At 38.7% G+C, this 18,020-nt stretch overlaps 1 protein-coding gene across 1 annotated transcript in view; it reads left to right on the forward strand.

Moving 5' to 3' along the window:
* LOC133321706 (ankyrin repeat and KH domain-containing protein mask) overlaps positions 1-9,296 on the forward strand; it is a 44,798-nt gene extending 35,502 nt beyond the window's left edge. The window contains exons 15-20 of the mRNA XM_061530790.1: positions 17-772; positions 1,095-1,229; positions 1,290-1,560; positions 1,631-7,353; positions 8,980-9,164; positions 9,242-9,296. Coding sequence (XP_061386774.1) covers positions 17-772; positions 1,095-1,229; positions 1,290-1,560; positions 1,631-7,353; positions 8,980-9,164; positions 9,242-9,257 — 7,086 coding nt within the window. The 3' untranslated portion in view covers positions 9,258-9,296. The remainder of the gene's footprint in view (positions 1-16; positions 773-1,094; positions 1,230-1,289; positions 1,561-1,630; positions 7,354-8,979; positions 9,165-9,241) is intronic.
* Positions 9,297-18,020: the final 8,724 nt, after the last annotated feature.

An 18,020-nucleotide genomic window follows, 5' to 3' on the forward strand; every position in this document is an offset into this window, starting at 1 on the left:
TTTTTCTATATTTTAGCAACATCAGCAAACCACTTTGTCTTTGATACCATTCTCACCTGAAGATGCTGCAGCAGCTGCTGCCCAACAGCAGCAATTGCAACCAACACTGCCTACATCGACAACTTCACAAGATGCTGTGGCTGAATATCAGCAGCTACAACAACAGCATCAACATTTGGGTCTGGATCATGAACTAAAACAACACATACAGCAATTGCAACAACAGCAAACCAATGTACGTCTCCTAAAGGCTGTAGCTGCAGCTGCTGCCAATCAACAGCAGCAACAACAACAACAGCAGCAGCAGCAAAATGGTCAACAGCAAAACATCACAAATGCCAATGCCAATTTTGTGTTCAATGTTGATGGCAGTGCTGCCACAGCTGGTGGTGATGCTGGTGGTGCGGTAAATGTGGGTGACAAACCATCACAATCCCTGCAACTACTATTCCAATTGCCACCTGCTGTACAACAACAACTACAACAGCAACAGCACGACCATCAATTGGAAGACGAAGTGGCTGCCACAGCTCAACAGTTGCAGCACTTGAAACTGCACCATCAAGAGTTACAGGATCAAAAGAAACAACAGCAACAACAATTGAAACTTTTACAACAGGAACAGCAGATGTTGCAAGATTTGTCGCAAGCCGAAAGTCTAATGCAACAACAACAGGAGCAGCAACAACAGGAACAACATTTGCACCAGCAACAAACCACATTGGAGCAAAGCAATTTGTTGTTACAACAACAAGCCGCATTAGCCCAACAAGTACTCAGCCAGCAAGTTTTGAAACAGAAACAACAACAGTTATTGTTGCAACAACAACAGCAGCAACAACAACAACAGCAGTCTACACAGGTAAGGAGTTGTAAACAAATGTGTGGATGTTGAATTTAAGATGGGGTTTGAGGCCTTCGATAAGAACCCACAATATCTATCTAAAAGATGTATTTCGGTTCGCAACATTTCTTTTAGGATAAGAGATGATGCTAACTCTTTTGATAGCATATCCCCATGCTCTTTTATCTACTGCATATTTTTTTAAATTGTCTCCACTTTTACCTCTTCACGTCTTCGTTTACATTTTCAGGTTCAAGTTGCTACTCAAACACAACCATCGGTTGTTGTTCCGCATCCAAATGCTGTTCAATCGGCAAGGGGTGTCAATCAATTCTGTCCAACTTTATCGACAATGGCTGCCACTGTTGATGTCGGTTTGGGTAGTGTATGTGCTTTAACACCCCAGCAACAACAGCAGCAGCAACAACAACAATCGCAACAACAGCAAATGGCGGTGGCTGCAGCAGCTGCTGCCGCGGCAGCAGTACAACAGCAACCACAAATAACAGCTCCAAGCAATTTGAGTTCAGCTTTTACCCAAGTTGTTGCAAATGCCTCTGTACCACCACCGCAAGCATCGACCAGTGCCGGAGGTAGCGGAGGTGGAAGTGGCGGCAGCAAAATGCCCGGTGGCATTGCGAAAAAAGTTATCGACAAACAATCTCGCAAGGAACGTAATCGTTATTCTTTGTTACGTACTGCAGCCGGAAGTCAAGGTAAGTTATTTGCGCGGTATCAGACAAAATATGATTTTTAATTCGTTTTTTCGTTCATTTTTACTTACAGCAAATGCCGTTGCCCAACAACAATATCAGCAGACTGTAGCCGCTACTACAACACTGGACAAAACAATTGATGTTGATTCCGAAACTGATTCCAATCATGATACCGCTCTCACATTGGCCTGTGCTGGTGGTCACGAAGAACTAGTGGAGCTGTTGATAAATCGTGGTGCCAATATCGAACATCGCGACAAAAAAGGATTCACGCCACTCATATTGGCAGCAACTGCTGGCCACGAAAAGGTCGTTGACATTTTGCTTAAACATGGCGCTGACTTGGAAGCCCAATCGGAACGCACCAAGGACACACCGTTGTCCCTAGCTTGTTCCGGCGGACGTTACGAGGTGGTCGAGTTACTACTTAGTGTTGGAGCCAACAAGGAACATCGCAATGTCTCTGACTATACACCCCTGAGCTTGGCCGCCAGTGGAGGCTATGTGAACATCATTAAGCTGCTGTTAAGCAATGGAGCTGAAATTAATTCACGTACCGGTAGCAAACTGGGTATTTCGCCATTAATGTTGGCCGCCATGAATGGCCACACAGCAGCTGTAAAACTTCTATTAGATCAGGGTTCTGATATCAATGCCCAGATAGAGACTAATCGTAACACGGCTCTTACACTGGCCTGCTTCCAGGGAAGACATGAAGTGGTCAGCCTACTTTTGGATCGCAAAGCTAATGTGGAACACAGAGCCAAGACCGGCCTTACACCTCTAATGGAAGCTGCCTCTGGTGGTTACATAGAAGTGGGCCGCGTATTGCTAGATAAAGGAGCCGACGTCAATGCCGCCCCTGTACCCACCTCTAGGGATACTGCCTTAACCATTGCCGCTGACAAGGGACATTTGAAGTTTGTGGAGCTGTTGCTTTCACGTGGTGCTGCCGTCGAGGTTAAGAACAAGAAGGGCAATTCACCCTTGTGGTTGGCAGCCCATGGTGGCCACCTGAGCGTTGTGGAGATATTGTATGCCCACAGTGCCGATATAGATTCTCAGGATAATCGTCGTGTTTCTTGCCTGATGGCTGCTTTCCGCAAAGGTCACACCAAAGTGGTCAAGTGGATGGTCCAATATGTCACACAATTCCCCTCGGATCAGGAAATGAATCGCTTCATTTCGACAATAAGCGACAAAGAACTATCCGAAAAGTGTTATGACTGCATGAAGATTATACGCGCTGCTAAAGAAGCTCAAGCCGTCAAGGCAAATAAAAATGCCTCCATTCTCTTGGAAGAACTAGACATGGAGCGTTCTCGCGAAGAAAGTCGAAGGGCTGCGGCTGCACGCAGACGTGAACGTAAAAAGAAGAAGAAGATGGAGAAAAAGGAAGAGAAACGTCGTCAAATGGAGGAGGCAACCGGTTCCAGCGGTGGTCAACGTAAACAACGTCAACAAAGTCAGGAAGACGATGAAGACAAAGACTCCGACAAGGAAGAAGATTCCGACAATGAAGAAAATAACGCTGCCGACGAAGACGATGAACAGCAAAATGCCCCCAATTACCGAGAGGAAGGTGATTCCGGCATTGACCAAGGATCTTGCTCTAGTACCGATATCAAAGGTGCCGCAGGCAATAACCAAAGTACTGAAAAATCTGCCACAGGTGGCAAAAATAAGAATAAAAAGAAAAATAAGCAGCAGCAGGCTAACCAAAATACCAGAAATAGCAGTCCGGTAATTGAAGAACCTTCATTAGCAGCACCAGCAACGGCCTCAGTTCCTTCGTCCACTAACAACAAGTCGCAGCAAAAACAAAAGAAGGAGGACTCAAAATCATCAGCTGGCAATAAAAAATCACAAGATTCCAATGCCACCTTAGCCACCTCCAAGACACAAACAGCAAATAGCGCCAACAATAAGAAGGCCAACGCTGCAGCAGTGGACAGCAAAAAGGAAGATGCTGCAGTTTCAAACACAGCTGCTGGTGGTGGTAATCAGACCAAGAACAAGAAGGAATCAAATAAACAAAAAGAAAAAGAGAATTTGGCCCCTAAGGAATTACAAACAGCCGCAGGAACGGCTCAACAACAATCTGGAACAAATAACAAACTACAACAACAGCCACAAGTGCAGCAGCAACAACATCAGCAGCAATCAAAAACAACAGACAGTACATCAGGAGGAAATCGTAAATCCTTGGCCGGAAAGAATACCGAAGATCGTAAAGAAATCGCAGATAATGCGACAGCTGGAGTTCCAACTGCAACAAGTGCGGCTAATAAATCTCATCCAAATACTGCATCGGTTCCCAAACGGGGAGAAGATGGTTGGAAAGAGGTGGTAAGGAAAAGTTCTGCCCAACAGTCTGCTGCAGGAACCACTCCATCATCAGCAGTTACTTCAACGGTTGCTACTCCATCTTCTGCCACAAACAACAACAGTACTACTACTAATAGTTCGTCAATAACAACATCGGCTAATTCATCTTCGTCATCGACCTCGTCGTCATCATCGTCGTCTACTTGCATTACAGTGCCAGGTGTATCAACAACAACCACAGTCACGTCCACAATGCCCGAAATGATTTGCAAGAAGGTGCAAGTTCCAGTCAATGCCATTTCTCGTGTCATTGGCCGTGCTGGCAGCAACATTAATGCCATACGTGCCACTACCGGCGCTCACATTGAAGTCGAAAAGCAAGGCAAAAATCAATCGGAACGCAGCATCACCATAAAAGGTCTAACCGAGGCCACAAAACAAGCTCACATGTTGATTTTGGCCTTGATCAAGGATCCTGATGTGGATATTTTGCAGATGTTGCCACGAATCAATACCACAATTAAGGCAAATGTGGTTCCACCACCAGTTACCTCTCCACCAGCATCTTCAGCGTCGATGTCCTCATCGATTGCTACAATGCACGTGGGTACCTGGGACAACAAGACGGCATTACAAGCGACATCTAATAATGCCGCGAACAGTGCCCAAAATATGTCTTCGGGATCGTCGACCGCTTCCTCGGTTTCTTCGACTACTGGCAGTCAACTATCAAATTCCAAGTCACTTGGCAATGGTGCTGCTGGCAAAAACAATGCTGCTAAACTTCAGGGTGGTATTGTCGGGAACAGCGGTGGTCCTAAATCGACAACAAATCGTACTCAACCAGCCAAGCCTTTCTATTCACAACAAATCTCAACAACTCGAGGCCCTGGTGGCACTGGAGGCGGCGCTATGGGAGGTTCACTTTCTACCAGTCAAGGCGGCGGCAAACACAAGGATGTTAATTCTAAGGTTCTGTCTTCAAATTACCAGAACAGCCAAAAATCGTTATCTGCTCAGGCGGGTGGTGGCGGCAAAGGTTCATCGACAGCAATCAACAATCAAACATTTGCTGCCAAGCTTTTGACGGGAGCATCATCTGCGGTACCTGGGGTAAGCAATATGTCACCAACGAAAAAATCCGAATTGGGTGGCATACAACGTCCTGGTATAACAGCTCCATATGGCCGCGGGAAACCTGTACCTAGTTCCACCATTCCAAACCTTGGAGGCGGCGGTGGACATTCACATAACAATAATAACAACAACAACAATACCTTAGCTGGTCCCATTGGTACATTTAATGTAGCTGAAGCTGCCGCCGCTGTGGCAGCTGCAAATGCTGCAGCAGCAGCGGCCAACAACAACAACAACAGTGCTTCCTCTGCAGCAGGTAATCATGGTCGTTCCGTTACACCCATCGGACCACCAAATAAGCAAAGAGCTCCCACACCCACAGCCCAACAACAACAGCAGCAACAAATGACTGGTGGTCAACATCAACAAACCTCGTCGTCGTCCTCGCATTCTCACATTGGAAACTCTGCTGCAATGGCCAATCAGTCATCGTCACAGAATTTACACATCAACACCGGACCATTGGGCGTGGATGTGCCCACCTCCTCAGTCTCAACCTCAATGGCTTCATCTGGCAGCTTTGCCACACAACTGGCCTCGAAAATTAGCAGTGAATATTCCCTGTTCAACGACTATCATCAAACACAATGGGGAACTACCACAGCAACATCGGATGCTTCACAAGTCTACACCAATGCCAATCAATTGGTCAATGACAATTTGCCTCAGGCCGACGCTTCTAAAGCTCCCGGATACAATCGTAACATCCTAAGTTCCCCCGTGGGTAGTTCAAAGGCCTCATCTAGCCTCTCCACCACACCACCAGGAACCACTAATTTGAATATGGTGGTTGGCAGCCAGCAGCAGCAGACATTGACTATATTGCCCGAAACTGGAGTGCCGCCTATTGGGGTACAAACAGCTCGATCACCAGGAGCTATACCCATAGCCAATGAAATTTCTCCATCTGTTTCTGCCAATGTGGCCAATCAACAATCGCCAGCTGCGCCATCTGATGCCAGTGCTATTTCACCAGGAGTTATCAAACCGCCCTCCTCCGCCAACGCTAATCAACAACAGCAACAACAACATCAGCAACAAACAAATCCAACCACAGGAAATACTCAACCAGGAGGACCTCCTTCCAGCGGTCTGGCAATACAGAGACCAAATACCAGCGGACAGCATCGTCAAGGTAGCAGTGGAACTGCCCAGCAATCACCACCTTCAAATGTCACAAGTGTAGGTGACAACACTATCGGAAATCATCATAATTTCGGACCCATTGGATCGAACACATCTACCAGAACTACCAACGCCCCAGGGGCTATCGGTGAACAGCCACGTTTCTACGATCCAACAGGCCAATTAAACGTATCTGCTCCAATGGGCTACCCCATGGACCCTTCCGTCTTGCAGCAAGCGTTCAACGCCAATAATGCAAGAATGAATGTACGTGGCTCCGTATTTGGTGGTGGTGGTGGACAGCAACAGGGAGCTGGAAATAAACAACAGCCCCCACAAGGTCCACAGGCCATGGGTGCTGCTGGTATGTACCATCCACAATCTCAATCGAATCAAGGACAACAACAAAACCCATCTGCACAACAACCAACCGGCCCGGGAAATGGCTTCAATGCCGCACCCGGTAAACCACCCCATAATCACAATCCGAATCTAGCACCTCAAAGACCCCAGTCTCAACCACAAGCTGGCCAAACACAAAATCAACGTTGGTATGCCGACTATGCTGCTCCGGGTGGTTATGTACCGCCGTCTACCAGAGAACTATTGAACTTGGAAAATGGTTCAACCGGACCCGGTTCAAATTCTCCGGCAGCCATGTCGCCAAACCAGGGCGGCGGTGGTGCTGGTACCAATGCTAATGTCATCAATCCACCCATGTTATTGCAAACACCACAACAACAAATGCAAACCCAACAACAGCAGTCCACAGAGGATATGCGTAAAATGCCCAGACCCATCGGCACTGAACGAGCCTCATGGAAATACAATAATTATCCAAATATGACCAATATGGGTATAAGTATTGGCGGTTTAGCCGGTCTCGGTGTCGACGATAGTACTTTGGTCGCTATGGCAGCTGCGGCTAGTGGCGGTGGTATGCCTGGTGCTGGACCAGGTGCAGCAGCAATGCATACAGCTGCTGGTCCGCTACCACCATGGCTATTGGGAGCTGCTGCTGAGAAGCAGGCCGCTGCAGCTGCTGTACAACAACAACAGCAGCAACAGCAGGTGAATTGGATGAAACAACAGTATCGTTATTATGGCGGAGCTGGTGGTGCAGCAGCACCACCAGCTGGTGCCGGAGCTGGTTCAATGGCTGGGTTGGGGGGAGAATATCACCATCAACAAGATCAATATCATGTAAGTTTTTTGTTTGATTACGAATGTTTTTTATTAGTAGCTTAGTGATAAGTGAGTGAGTGACTGCCAGATCATCGCCCAGACGAAACGGCTGAAGCTAGAAGTTTGAAATTTTGAAAGTACTTAACATTACTAAATTTAGTACTAATTGTATATTACATATATACATTTGGAAAAATGGTTGATTTTGGAGTATGGAATTTAGATATGGAAGTATAGTACTTATGTGTACTAAATGGTACTAAATGTGGTAAAATTTAGATTTAAGTGAACAGGATAGAGATGGAATACATAAATTTGAAATTAAAATTATTGAATTAAGGCAGTATTGGAATTTCGTACTTATGGGTACGAAAACCACTGAATGGTACTAAATATGTTCAAATTGTTATTTGGGTAAACGGAGAAAGCTGGAAACATAAAATTTTAAATAATGATTAATTTTGGAGTGTGGAATTGCGATATGGAAGTATAGTACTTATGTGTACTAAATGGCACTAAATTTGGTACAATTTAGATTTAAGTGACAGATACAGACAGCGTGCAGAGGATCTGGAAGAAGCATTTTAAAAAACTTTTGGTATCAAATAATAGCGACGAAGAGGATAACCCCGGAACCAATAATAGATGACGGCATACAGTGTATACAATCTAGCTAAGATGAAGTCAGAATAGCAATCAATCGGCTGAAAAGTAATAAAGCAGCACGAGCCGATTGGTTACCAGCCGAACTATTCAAGACAGGTGGTCAGATGCTGGTAAGAAAACCTGGAAAAACAAACCCACGAAAAACACATCGACACATTCGACCTATTCGTCGACTATAAAGCCGCATTCGACAGCCTTATCCGTTTAGATGTGCATAAAGCCATGTCTGCGTTTGGCATTCCTGCAAAATAAATTTGGCTATGCAGGATAACTTTAACTGGCACAAGATCAGCAGTTAAAGTCGGAAATTATTACTCGCCTAACATTGAGAGCGGTAACAGCCATCTTTGAACAAATTGAGAAGGAGTTTGCCAAAGTGGGTCGGGCAATAAACGGCGAGAAGACGAAGCTGATGGTATCAACCAGCTGATGGTTCACGCAGAAAAAGGGAAGAACACGAATAAGATGGAAAGATCAAGTGGAAGACAATATTGCCGAATATGATCTTTCAAATGGGAAAAAACTGCGCAAAATACCGACGCGTTTGGAAGTCTTTTTTAAACTCGGCTTAAGAAACGAAAGTTCTATCACAAGCCAGCTAAGAAGAAGAACTTTTCGGTATTTTAATGATATAAAATTTTGGGGTTCAAACCGTATTGGCTATAGTTTGATATTTTGCTTTCTCATTAGGTCTGAAAAATCTTCCTACCAAAAATTATCTATATCGGTCCACATTTATGAATAGTCTCCATTATGACGGTAACCCCGTTTTTTGTACATTGAGATATTCGAATGTTACCTGCATTATTTTCAATACCATTCGTTGCAGTATAGTAATGTTAGGTCTAAATAAAACTGGAAACTCCATTGTAAATAAATTTTTCCCTACCCACGGTGAAGGGATTAAAAATTTTTTTAATGATTTTTAATAGGGGTTTTTTTAATTTGTTATTGTTTATTTTCTTTTGTCAATTTCAGATGGCTTTGGACTATCACAATAGCATGCAGCCAATACCACCATTAAATCAAAATCAGGCCATGAATGTTATACCAACATATACAGCGTATCAACCATTTCTAAGCCATGTCGGTGGTAATGATATGTCCCATATGCCTGATAAGATCGAATTGTGGGATCACCATGAGAAACATGTAAGTATTTTGTTTTATTCTTCAATTTCAACTAGGAGCTTTACAATGTTATTTTGTTTGTTTTCTATTTTTAGCCCTGGGCCACTAGCAATTGGACCAATTGATGATGCAAACGTAAGATTAGCCAGTGAATGGAGACGTACCCCAAAACACACAAAATAACAAACGACAACATTAAATAATAAAAATCAGCAACAACAACATTTTTCAACTATATTGTATCCTCCAGTTATATGACAAAGCTAAAAAACAATCGAAAAAGGCTAAGCTAAAAAACAAATTAGAAATCGTCAAATTTTCTCGAAACTCAACGATACATAATGTCGTCGTCGCAAATGCCGCCGTCGCTGAAAAAAAAAACAGAAAAACAAGTCTCTTTGAGAATGAATATTTATAATAATATTTTAAAATATTATGGCAAGCGCTACTTTCCTCTATAACAAAAAATACACACATACACAAGTTTATATAAAAAATAATGGCAACAAGAAAATGGAAAAGAACAATTAATTATCCTTTCTCCCCCCACACACAAACACAAGCCGCCGCATACATTTACTATGTTTATTTTTAGTTTTTTCATTATTATAATTATTTTTCATTTGGATTAAGCTTAAAAATATCTAATATATATAAAATACCCAACCCCCAAACACACACACACATAAACAAATACCTAGAGATTTGAATGGCCTGGCCCAGCTTGGAAGAATGAGAAAACTAAAAAACGAAACAACTTCAATTTAAAATTGTATAATTGTATTACTTTTAAATTTAAACTATCATTATATATTGTTTTTCATGTTCTACTACCTTGGCAAGGAGAAGAAGTTATGCTTGAAAGTTATCTATGAAAGAATTTTACTTTGATTTTTTGTTCAATTGAAAATTCTCCATATATTTTCTTTCTTTTTCATTTTGGTATACATATAAGAGTTTTGTGCGAACTTTCAAATTAGTGAGAATATATTCCTTCTGCAAGAGAAAAAAAAAATCTTATAAAAAATTATATAAAAGAAAAGCTAAGGCAAAAACAAAAAAACACTTTTGAACTACTCGTCGTCGTATAATGATAAGAAGAAAAAAAAAAACATTACCTACCTACCCCCCCAAACACTAATAATCCCCTTTTTGAAAAAGAGAGAAACAACCCGAAATAAACATGAAAAACAACACACTCTGATATATGAATGAAATTACATACATTGTTAGTCTGTAAGCAGCTACAAAAGAAAAAACAACAACAAACACAGAAGTATAAAATGAAAATATTAAAATAAAAACAAAAATGTTTTTGAATAACAAAAAATATATATATTATAAAATAGCAAACACTGAAATATTTAATAAATATATTACTATATACATATAAAATAAAACAAAAAAAAAACCAACAAACATAAAATCGCATGGAATATAAATAAAAACAAAAAACCATTAAAAATAATTTTTAAATTTTTCCAATTTTATTTTTTTTTGTTCTACGAGGAAAGAAGAAGAAAAGTAAATGGCCTTCAATTAATAGTCAGTCGCCAACCAAACAAACATCACCACCATGTTTTATTCATAAGGTTAACCGGCAGGCCGAATTCATGTCTTAGTCTTCTCTTGCTGTCAACTTTTTAATAGCGAAATAGGAAGCAGAACAGAATAAAAGGTCCAAATATCTTTCAAAAAAGGCGTATTGATAAGAATATGCACGAATATTTTGTTTCGAATAAAAATATTTTATTTATTCTTCAAAAAATATATCTGACAGTCAATGAAGACTTTGAATTCGTCTCCCTGTTAACCTTATGAATAAACCTTGATCACCACCAATCATTCGTTGCCATCATTTGAAATTTTGTTGTATAGTCATTAGTTTTTTTTAATTCACTTGTCGCCGCCGCCTTATTTCTTGTAGGCTTTATAACTGGATACACAATTTTATAAAATACCGAAAAACTATAACACCATGAAGAATTGACGTTGACAAGAGGAAAATTGCAGAAAAAAACAAAACAGTGGTTATAACTTTATAGAGAATAATTTTATAATTGTGGCAAAAATGTAGAAATGTTAGGGCTTAAAAAATCTAAATTAAAGATGTGGCGCCTGGCGCCAACTCATACTTAAACGTTACGAATGGATTTTATCCACCACTTTTATTGTTTTTTTTTTATGATGTCGAAGACCCTTTATCCATGTTTAGCATTTAAAAAACTATCATATGACGAAACTGGAAGCTTTATGTCATCTAAATGGCGTCTTTGGTTGTCCTGCAAATCATCCGTTCTAAATCTTTTGCAATCTATTTAGGCTCCTAATGTAGACACTAACCGATTTTTTTTTAAACTTTGCCCATCGCAATAACTTCTTCAAAAGTTATAGCTTGTAGAAAAAAACTATAGTTTGTAGAAAAATCTGGTTAACATTTTGAAGAAAATTTTAAAATATCAGAGATATTCGAATCAAATCAATTCTGAATTTACAAACTTTGCAAATCATCATATATCACAACTAGAATAGTCGTGAAGTCTGTTTTGTACCTCCCCCTCAAAAGGGTCAACATTATGAAAACATGTACATTTTTTAAGAAGTGAATGGAGTAGAATGTAGCAGAATGTTTGTTCTATAAGCCGAGCTTAAAAAGAGATTTTCAAGCGCGTCGGTCTGTGCGAGATTCGAGATCCAATTTGAAAACCATGTTCCGAGATGTTGTCTTCTTTTTGATCTTTCCATCGGATTTGTGGACTACACCTTCTGCGTGACCATCACTTGGCCCGCTTTTATATGCCTTTTGAGTGGGGGGAATCATCATCCATTCTCCCAACATGACCTAGCCAGCCAACGTACTCGCTGCATCTCGATCCGTCTGAGTATATCGATGTCCGAGAATAGATGGTATAGCTCATGGTTCATTTGACGACAATATTCGCCGTGGACGCAGATCGGCCCATAGATCTTCCGGTAATTTTTCCCTCAAACACTTCAAGAGCTGCCTCATCTGCTTGCGCAAGTACCCATGCTTCAGCTCCATACAACAGCACGACTAATATCAGCATCTTGCAAAGCGTAAGTTTTTTCTGGCAAGAGATGAAGTTTACTCGTAAAACTTTTTTTCCACCAATCAAGACCGAAGATAGAGTCTTCTCATCGATCCACCGCTGCTGGTAATTGTTACATAAAGAGGCCCTACTTTTGAAACTTTAAAAAAATCATATGACTGAAATATCAAATTTTATCCAAAATTAGCTTATCGTAATATTTCTTCCAATTAAGTCTGAAAATGAAACCTATGGGTCCACTCTTTTTGGGAACTATCACACACGCGTTAGAGATCATAATAATTAAAATAGATTTTGGACGTTTTTCACATTCATTGCGACTGTTGCTTGGATGTTTGGATTTAAAAATGAGGTCAGTAGTAGTAACATCACACATAGTAAATTGAAGCCTATCGGTCCACTACTGGTGATAACTCAAAGGTTCAATATTTTTAAAAACTTGATAATGTGAAGCTTTGACATTTTTCACATACATTGTGGGTGTTTGGAATTAAACATTTTGATCAATTCTCCTACTTTTACCGCAGCATTAGAATTTCAGTTCTTGGTCTTTTAAAAATGTCCTTGCCGAAAATTTAATAGGTCTACGTTTTGACGTAGGACTTATGTGTATTTTTTAAACGGTTGACATTTAGGGGTCTTTTTTTGCAGAAACTATGGAATATAGGTCTTATCCAATTTAAGATATTTTCATAGGTGGACATAGCCTAATGTGGCTATAAGTAGATATTTGTCTACTGATCTCGCCCCATTTTTCTGTATATGTGGAACTACTAGACGAACTCTTCAACTTCGTGGCAGACAATTTACAATATTGATCTTACTTTGTCCTGACAGATTTTAAGGAGTCTTAGGCGGATTTTAAAGCATGTATTGATATTAATTTTGTCTTTATATAAATATGAAGAATAGATATTTATAATTGTAAAATTATGGACACAATTAAAATTCGGATTTTTAAAGGAAATTGTCGCCGACCACTGGTCATATATTGATGCAAAAAGGGACACATTAATAACATTTCCATTGTCAAAATATCAATAAAAATAACCTAAAAGTTTCACTAAAGAAACAAGCTAACATTTGCAAGGTTTTTTGGTGTATGGAAAATCAAATAACTCTGCTAAGAAAGAAATCTAACAAAAGATAAAAAAACAATTAACAACATTTAAAAATATAAATAAAAAATGAAATGAACAATTATTAGTACCAAAAAACAAGAACAAAATTATACCTTATTGGGTTCTGTTGTGGTTCACATTTTATTTCATTATTTAGGGGGTTTGTTTCTAACTTTAAAAGGGAAGACAAAAATCCATCAAAAACAAATTACAATCTAAAATTTTGTAGATTTATTGAAAATCGATCGAACAATTCCATTTTTTCGTCTTAAAATAGTAAAATTGCAAATTAAATGACACTTTGTAAATTCCCTCATACTGCCACAATTTTAAGGGTTTTAATCAAATCAAAGGGTTTTCGTTGTTGTCCATCTCTTCAACAATAACTAAATGTCCAAAATTTTCCAAAAATTGCAAAATTTCCCCTAGTTATATGGCATTAAGGAAGTCCACAAACACTCGTGATTTTCTCGCTACTCACAAACAATTTCTTTAAATTATCGATTTCTATAAAAACTACACTTTTTCCCCTTACTAATGGTAATAGTTTCATGAAAATCTGTTAATGCATTGCTGAATTATAGGCATTTCAATTTAACCTTGTGTTAAAATATAGCTGCTACATCGTTCTGTTTGCCTAGTACCACAAAATGGAAAATCAAAGAATTTACATTTTGCTAAATGGCTAATTTCACAGCAACGTTGCCAGATTGGTTGAAGGGGGCTTTGTGCAAAGACATAGAAACCGTAAAGACTCGACAAAATGCATTTTGACAAAATAGTTTATGAAAAAATATCCAGGGGGTATCAGGCATAACAGAGGCATGTTAAGAATAAAAACGCTAATACGCGAAAATGTGTGTATAAAATGTAAATAAAATCAGAGATCTGCACATACAAAATATATTTTTATTTTATAAGCTTGCTATATAGCGATTAAAACGTTTAATTCTGTTCGCTCTGTTGTTATGATATCGTAACAACAGAGGAAAAGCCATCTATTGGAAATTGTTGACGTATCGATTGTCCTATCTTTATACTTTTATGTCTTTGCTTTGTGTTATTTTATAAATTTTTGGAAAAATGAAGCATGGTTTCAGGCGTTATATTTAATAATCAACTACATTCAAATGTAATGGACAAAGTGATTTTATTTTAGCGCCTAGAACTATGCTTTAAATTTGAACATTTAAGAAAATAAATCAATTGACACAACATGGGAGTACTGTTGTAGGCAGTTTTTGGCGATTGAAAAAATACAAATTTCTTTATTCTTTCTATCTACCTTTTTGTGTACCATTTATTTGAAATTCAATGGTTCTTTTTAGGGAGTTTTTTGGAAGAGGAGAAGACAGGCCAATGGTTTGGTGTCTAATAAAAAAATATATCTACACTCCAGGACTTGTAGAGTTCAGCATATTTGCCCTTCTAAAAGCTATGTGACATTTAAGATACAAATATTTATTACTCTGTCATTCCTTTGAGTACATTTTCGTTTTGACGCGACATTATTTTCCGATGCGCTGCCTAATTATGAACGAACCCAAAGGTTTTGGATGGTTCAAGAGTCTCAAGCTCGAGCCTTTTGGCAGTGCAGATTACATTGTTGTTAGACTTGAAGGTTTGGTAAAGATTCCGACTGAAATTGGCAACTTTAATTTTTGTGAAAATGTTTGGACCTGATTTTTGTTCATAGCATGCGAGAATAGTTTATCGAAACTTTTTCACACACCTAGGGTTCTCTCTAATAAGATGAAAAATTTGCAAGTGGACCTGTAATAATTTATCTCTGAAATGCCATTGTTTTTATGTTGATACTTTTTGAAGTCCGATGAATCGGACTTCCTTCGATGTACCTGCTGTGAGGACTCTGAATAATTAGATTTTGAGCTGTACTGGGGATTCACTTTGTCGTCAATTTGTTTGCTGTAAAATTTCCTGATTAGCTGTAAAATTTCCTGATTTGCTGTAAAATTTCCTGATTCGTGAGAGTTTCGACATTTTTAAAGACTCCTTCGATGTGCCTGCTGTGAGGACTCTGAATAATTAGATTTTGAGCTGTACTGGGGATTCACTTTGTCGTCAATTTGTTTGCTGTACAATTTCCTGATTTGCTGTAAAATTTCCTGATTTGAATTTCGTGATGAGTTTCGACATTTTTAAAGACTCCTTCGATGTTCCTGCTGTGAGTACTATGATTAATTAGATTTAGAGCAGTACTGGGGATTCTCTTTGTCGTCAATTTGGTTAAGACGGAAGTATACCGTGTAAATGCTGTAAAATTTCCTGATTTGAATTTCGCTCGTTGGTACTTGCGGATTGCTTCTTTTGAACGTTTCTCACATACTTTAAGATTCGCACTGGTTTTTAGAAGTCGTCATACACTTTGTTTATGAAATTTGTTGCTGTGTCTCCTGCTTGCTTAATTGCTACTAGTCCTTCAAGTAATGACATTTCATCTTGGGTGCACGTAGAACTGGATTTTCCTCTTTGGAATAGAATGGGTGTTACATTGCTTACCACGGTGTGGGACGTGACTTCCTCTTTGTTTACGAAATGAACGTCAGTCAAGATGTTGTCCGCATCCGCCAGGCAAGTACTACTGGTATTAAAACAGTATTTAGAGGTAAAAGGATTACGGTTAAGACTGACAGTATCAATACATCCACATTAGCAATGAACAACGGCATAGAGAAACTGTAAACTCTGAGTCTTAGCTAGCCAATGGGCAGGTGACGCAAACCCATACTTCTGTTTATTTATAGGAGCCCCTCAATCTTCCATTAACTCGACCATCCAATAAGATCTGCTGGCCATCCGTGTCTTTAACTATATATGTATTTATTCCACTAGCTGCAAATCGTGGCCGAGAATTCTTTGTGAGCAATAACTTAAAAAAAAACTTAAATATTTCAGGACTAAGGTATATATATAAAACAGCACTCAATTAATAATAATAATAATTGTGGAATTTAAAATCCCATTTCTGTGAACCACAACATATACCTAATACATACCTTGCATATACAAACACACATTTGGAACTTTGAAAACTTTGTAACCAAAAAATAAATAATACATAAAACTATGCACTGCTTTTTCTTTTATTTTATTTGATCGACAAAGAAAAAAAAACATACCATAAATAAATTATATGAACCCTTTTAAAAATTATTAGACATTAAACATAACCAAAACAAAATTTAAATCTATATAAACTAAAAAAATATATAACTAACATAAAAAATGAATATTAAACGGTATACACTATAACAATTGCTTGCTTTAATAAAAAATTAAAACAAAAACATTAATCTACAAAAGTTAAAAAAAATTATACTAAAATACATTTTAAAATAAATTCACATTAAATAATTTATAAATATGTTCATTTTTATTTTATTATTACCAATTCACAATAAGAAAAATACATTTTTAAAATTGAACACTTTTTTCCTATTTGTTTTATATTCATTATTAATTATTCAAATAAAATATTTAAATTAAAGACCTCACCAACAATAAATAAATATGTTTTAGAAATTTAATAAATTTTTTACAAATTATTGAAGTAAAGCTTATCTAAAGAGCTCTCGTTAATTAATAAATATTTATGTTCTTGAAATATGTTATTTGTTAGACTTTTTATGATTTTTCCTAGAGAGAGATTTCGCTTTCACATTCAATATTTTTTAATATTATTATATTTATTGATTTTTGTAAACGTTACTTTTTATTAAGTTTTAATAACTTTATGTTTAAATAACTTTATAACAATATAAAAGTGAAATATCAAGAATCCGCTGTAAAACTGTTATGTACTTACTTATTTAGCTGGCTTGTGACAGAACTTTCGTTCCATAAGCCGAAATTAAAAAAAGATTTCCAGGCGCGTCGGTCTTTTACGCAGTTTTTCAAGTTTGAAATATCATAGTCTGCAATGTGGTTTCCACTTGATCTTTCCATTTATTTCGTGACCTTCCCCTTCTGCGTGAGCCATCAGTTGACTCGCTTTTATATGTGCTTTTGTGCTGGGGCATCTTCATCCATTCTCACAACATGACCTAGCCAACGTAGACGCTGCAGCTCAATGCGTCTAACAATACCGATGTCCGAGAATAGCTGGTACAGCCCATGGTTCATTCGACGGCGATATTCACCGTCTAGCAGATCGGTCCATAGATCTTTCGGAGATTTTTTTCTCTCAAACACTTTAAGAGCGGCCTCATCTGCTTGCGCAAGTACCCATGCTTCAAATCCATACAACAGCACGAGTAGTATCAGCATCTTGTAGAGTGTGAGTTTGGTCTAGCGAGAGGTGGCCTTGCTTTTGAGTTGCTTACTCAGATCATAGTAGCACCTGTTGGCCAACACTATCCTTCTCAGAATTTCAAAACTGATGGCTTTAGTTTTATTTATGGCGGTACCTAGGTATATAAAATCGTTCAATACCTCGAAGATGTAGTTTTCAAGTTCCACAGTTGGTCCGAGACTACTGGACGTCTTGCACGTTGTTACCATCAGCATGGTCTTTTCGCCATTTACTGCCAGACCCACTTTGACAAAGGTCACACGACACACTGCCACCTTGTCTGAATCCTCGTTCGGTATTATAATTGCTCCGAAAGGTCCTTTCCAAATTCCGCTACTGACCTGGTGCCACTCAAAGTTATCCTGCATAGCCGTATTAATTATG

Source organism: Musca vetustissima, unplaced genomic scaffold (assembly GCF_032173495.1).
Source record: "Musca vetustissima isolate MV318-11 ecotype Yass unplaced genomic scaffold, APGP_CSIRO_Mvet_v1 utg75198, whole genome shotgun sequence".
Lineage (NCBI taxonomy): Eukaryota > Metazoa > Arthropoda > Insecta > Diptera > Muscidae > Musca > Musca vetustissima.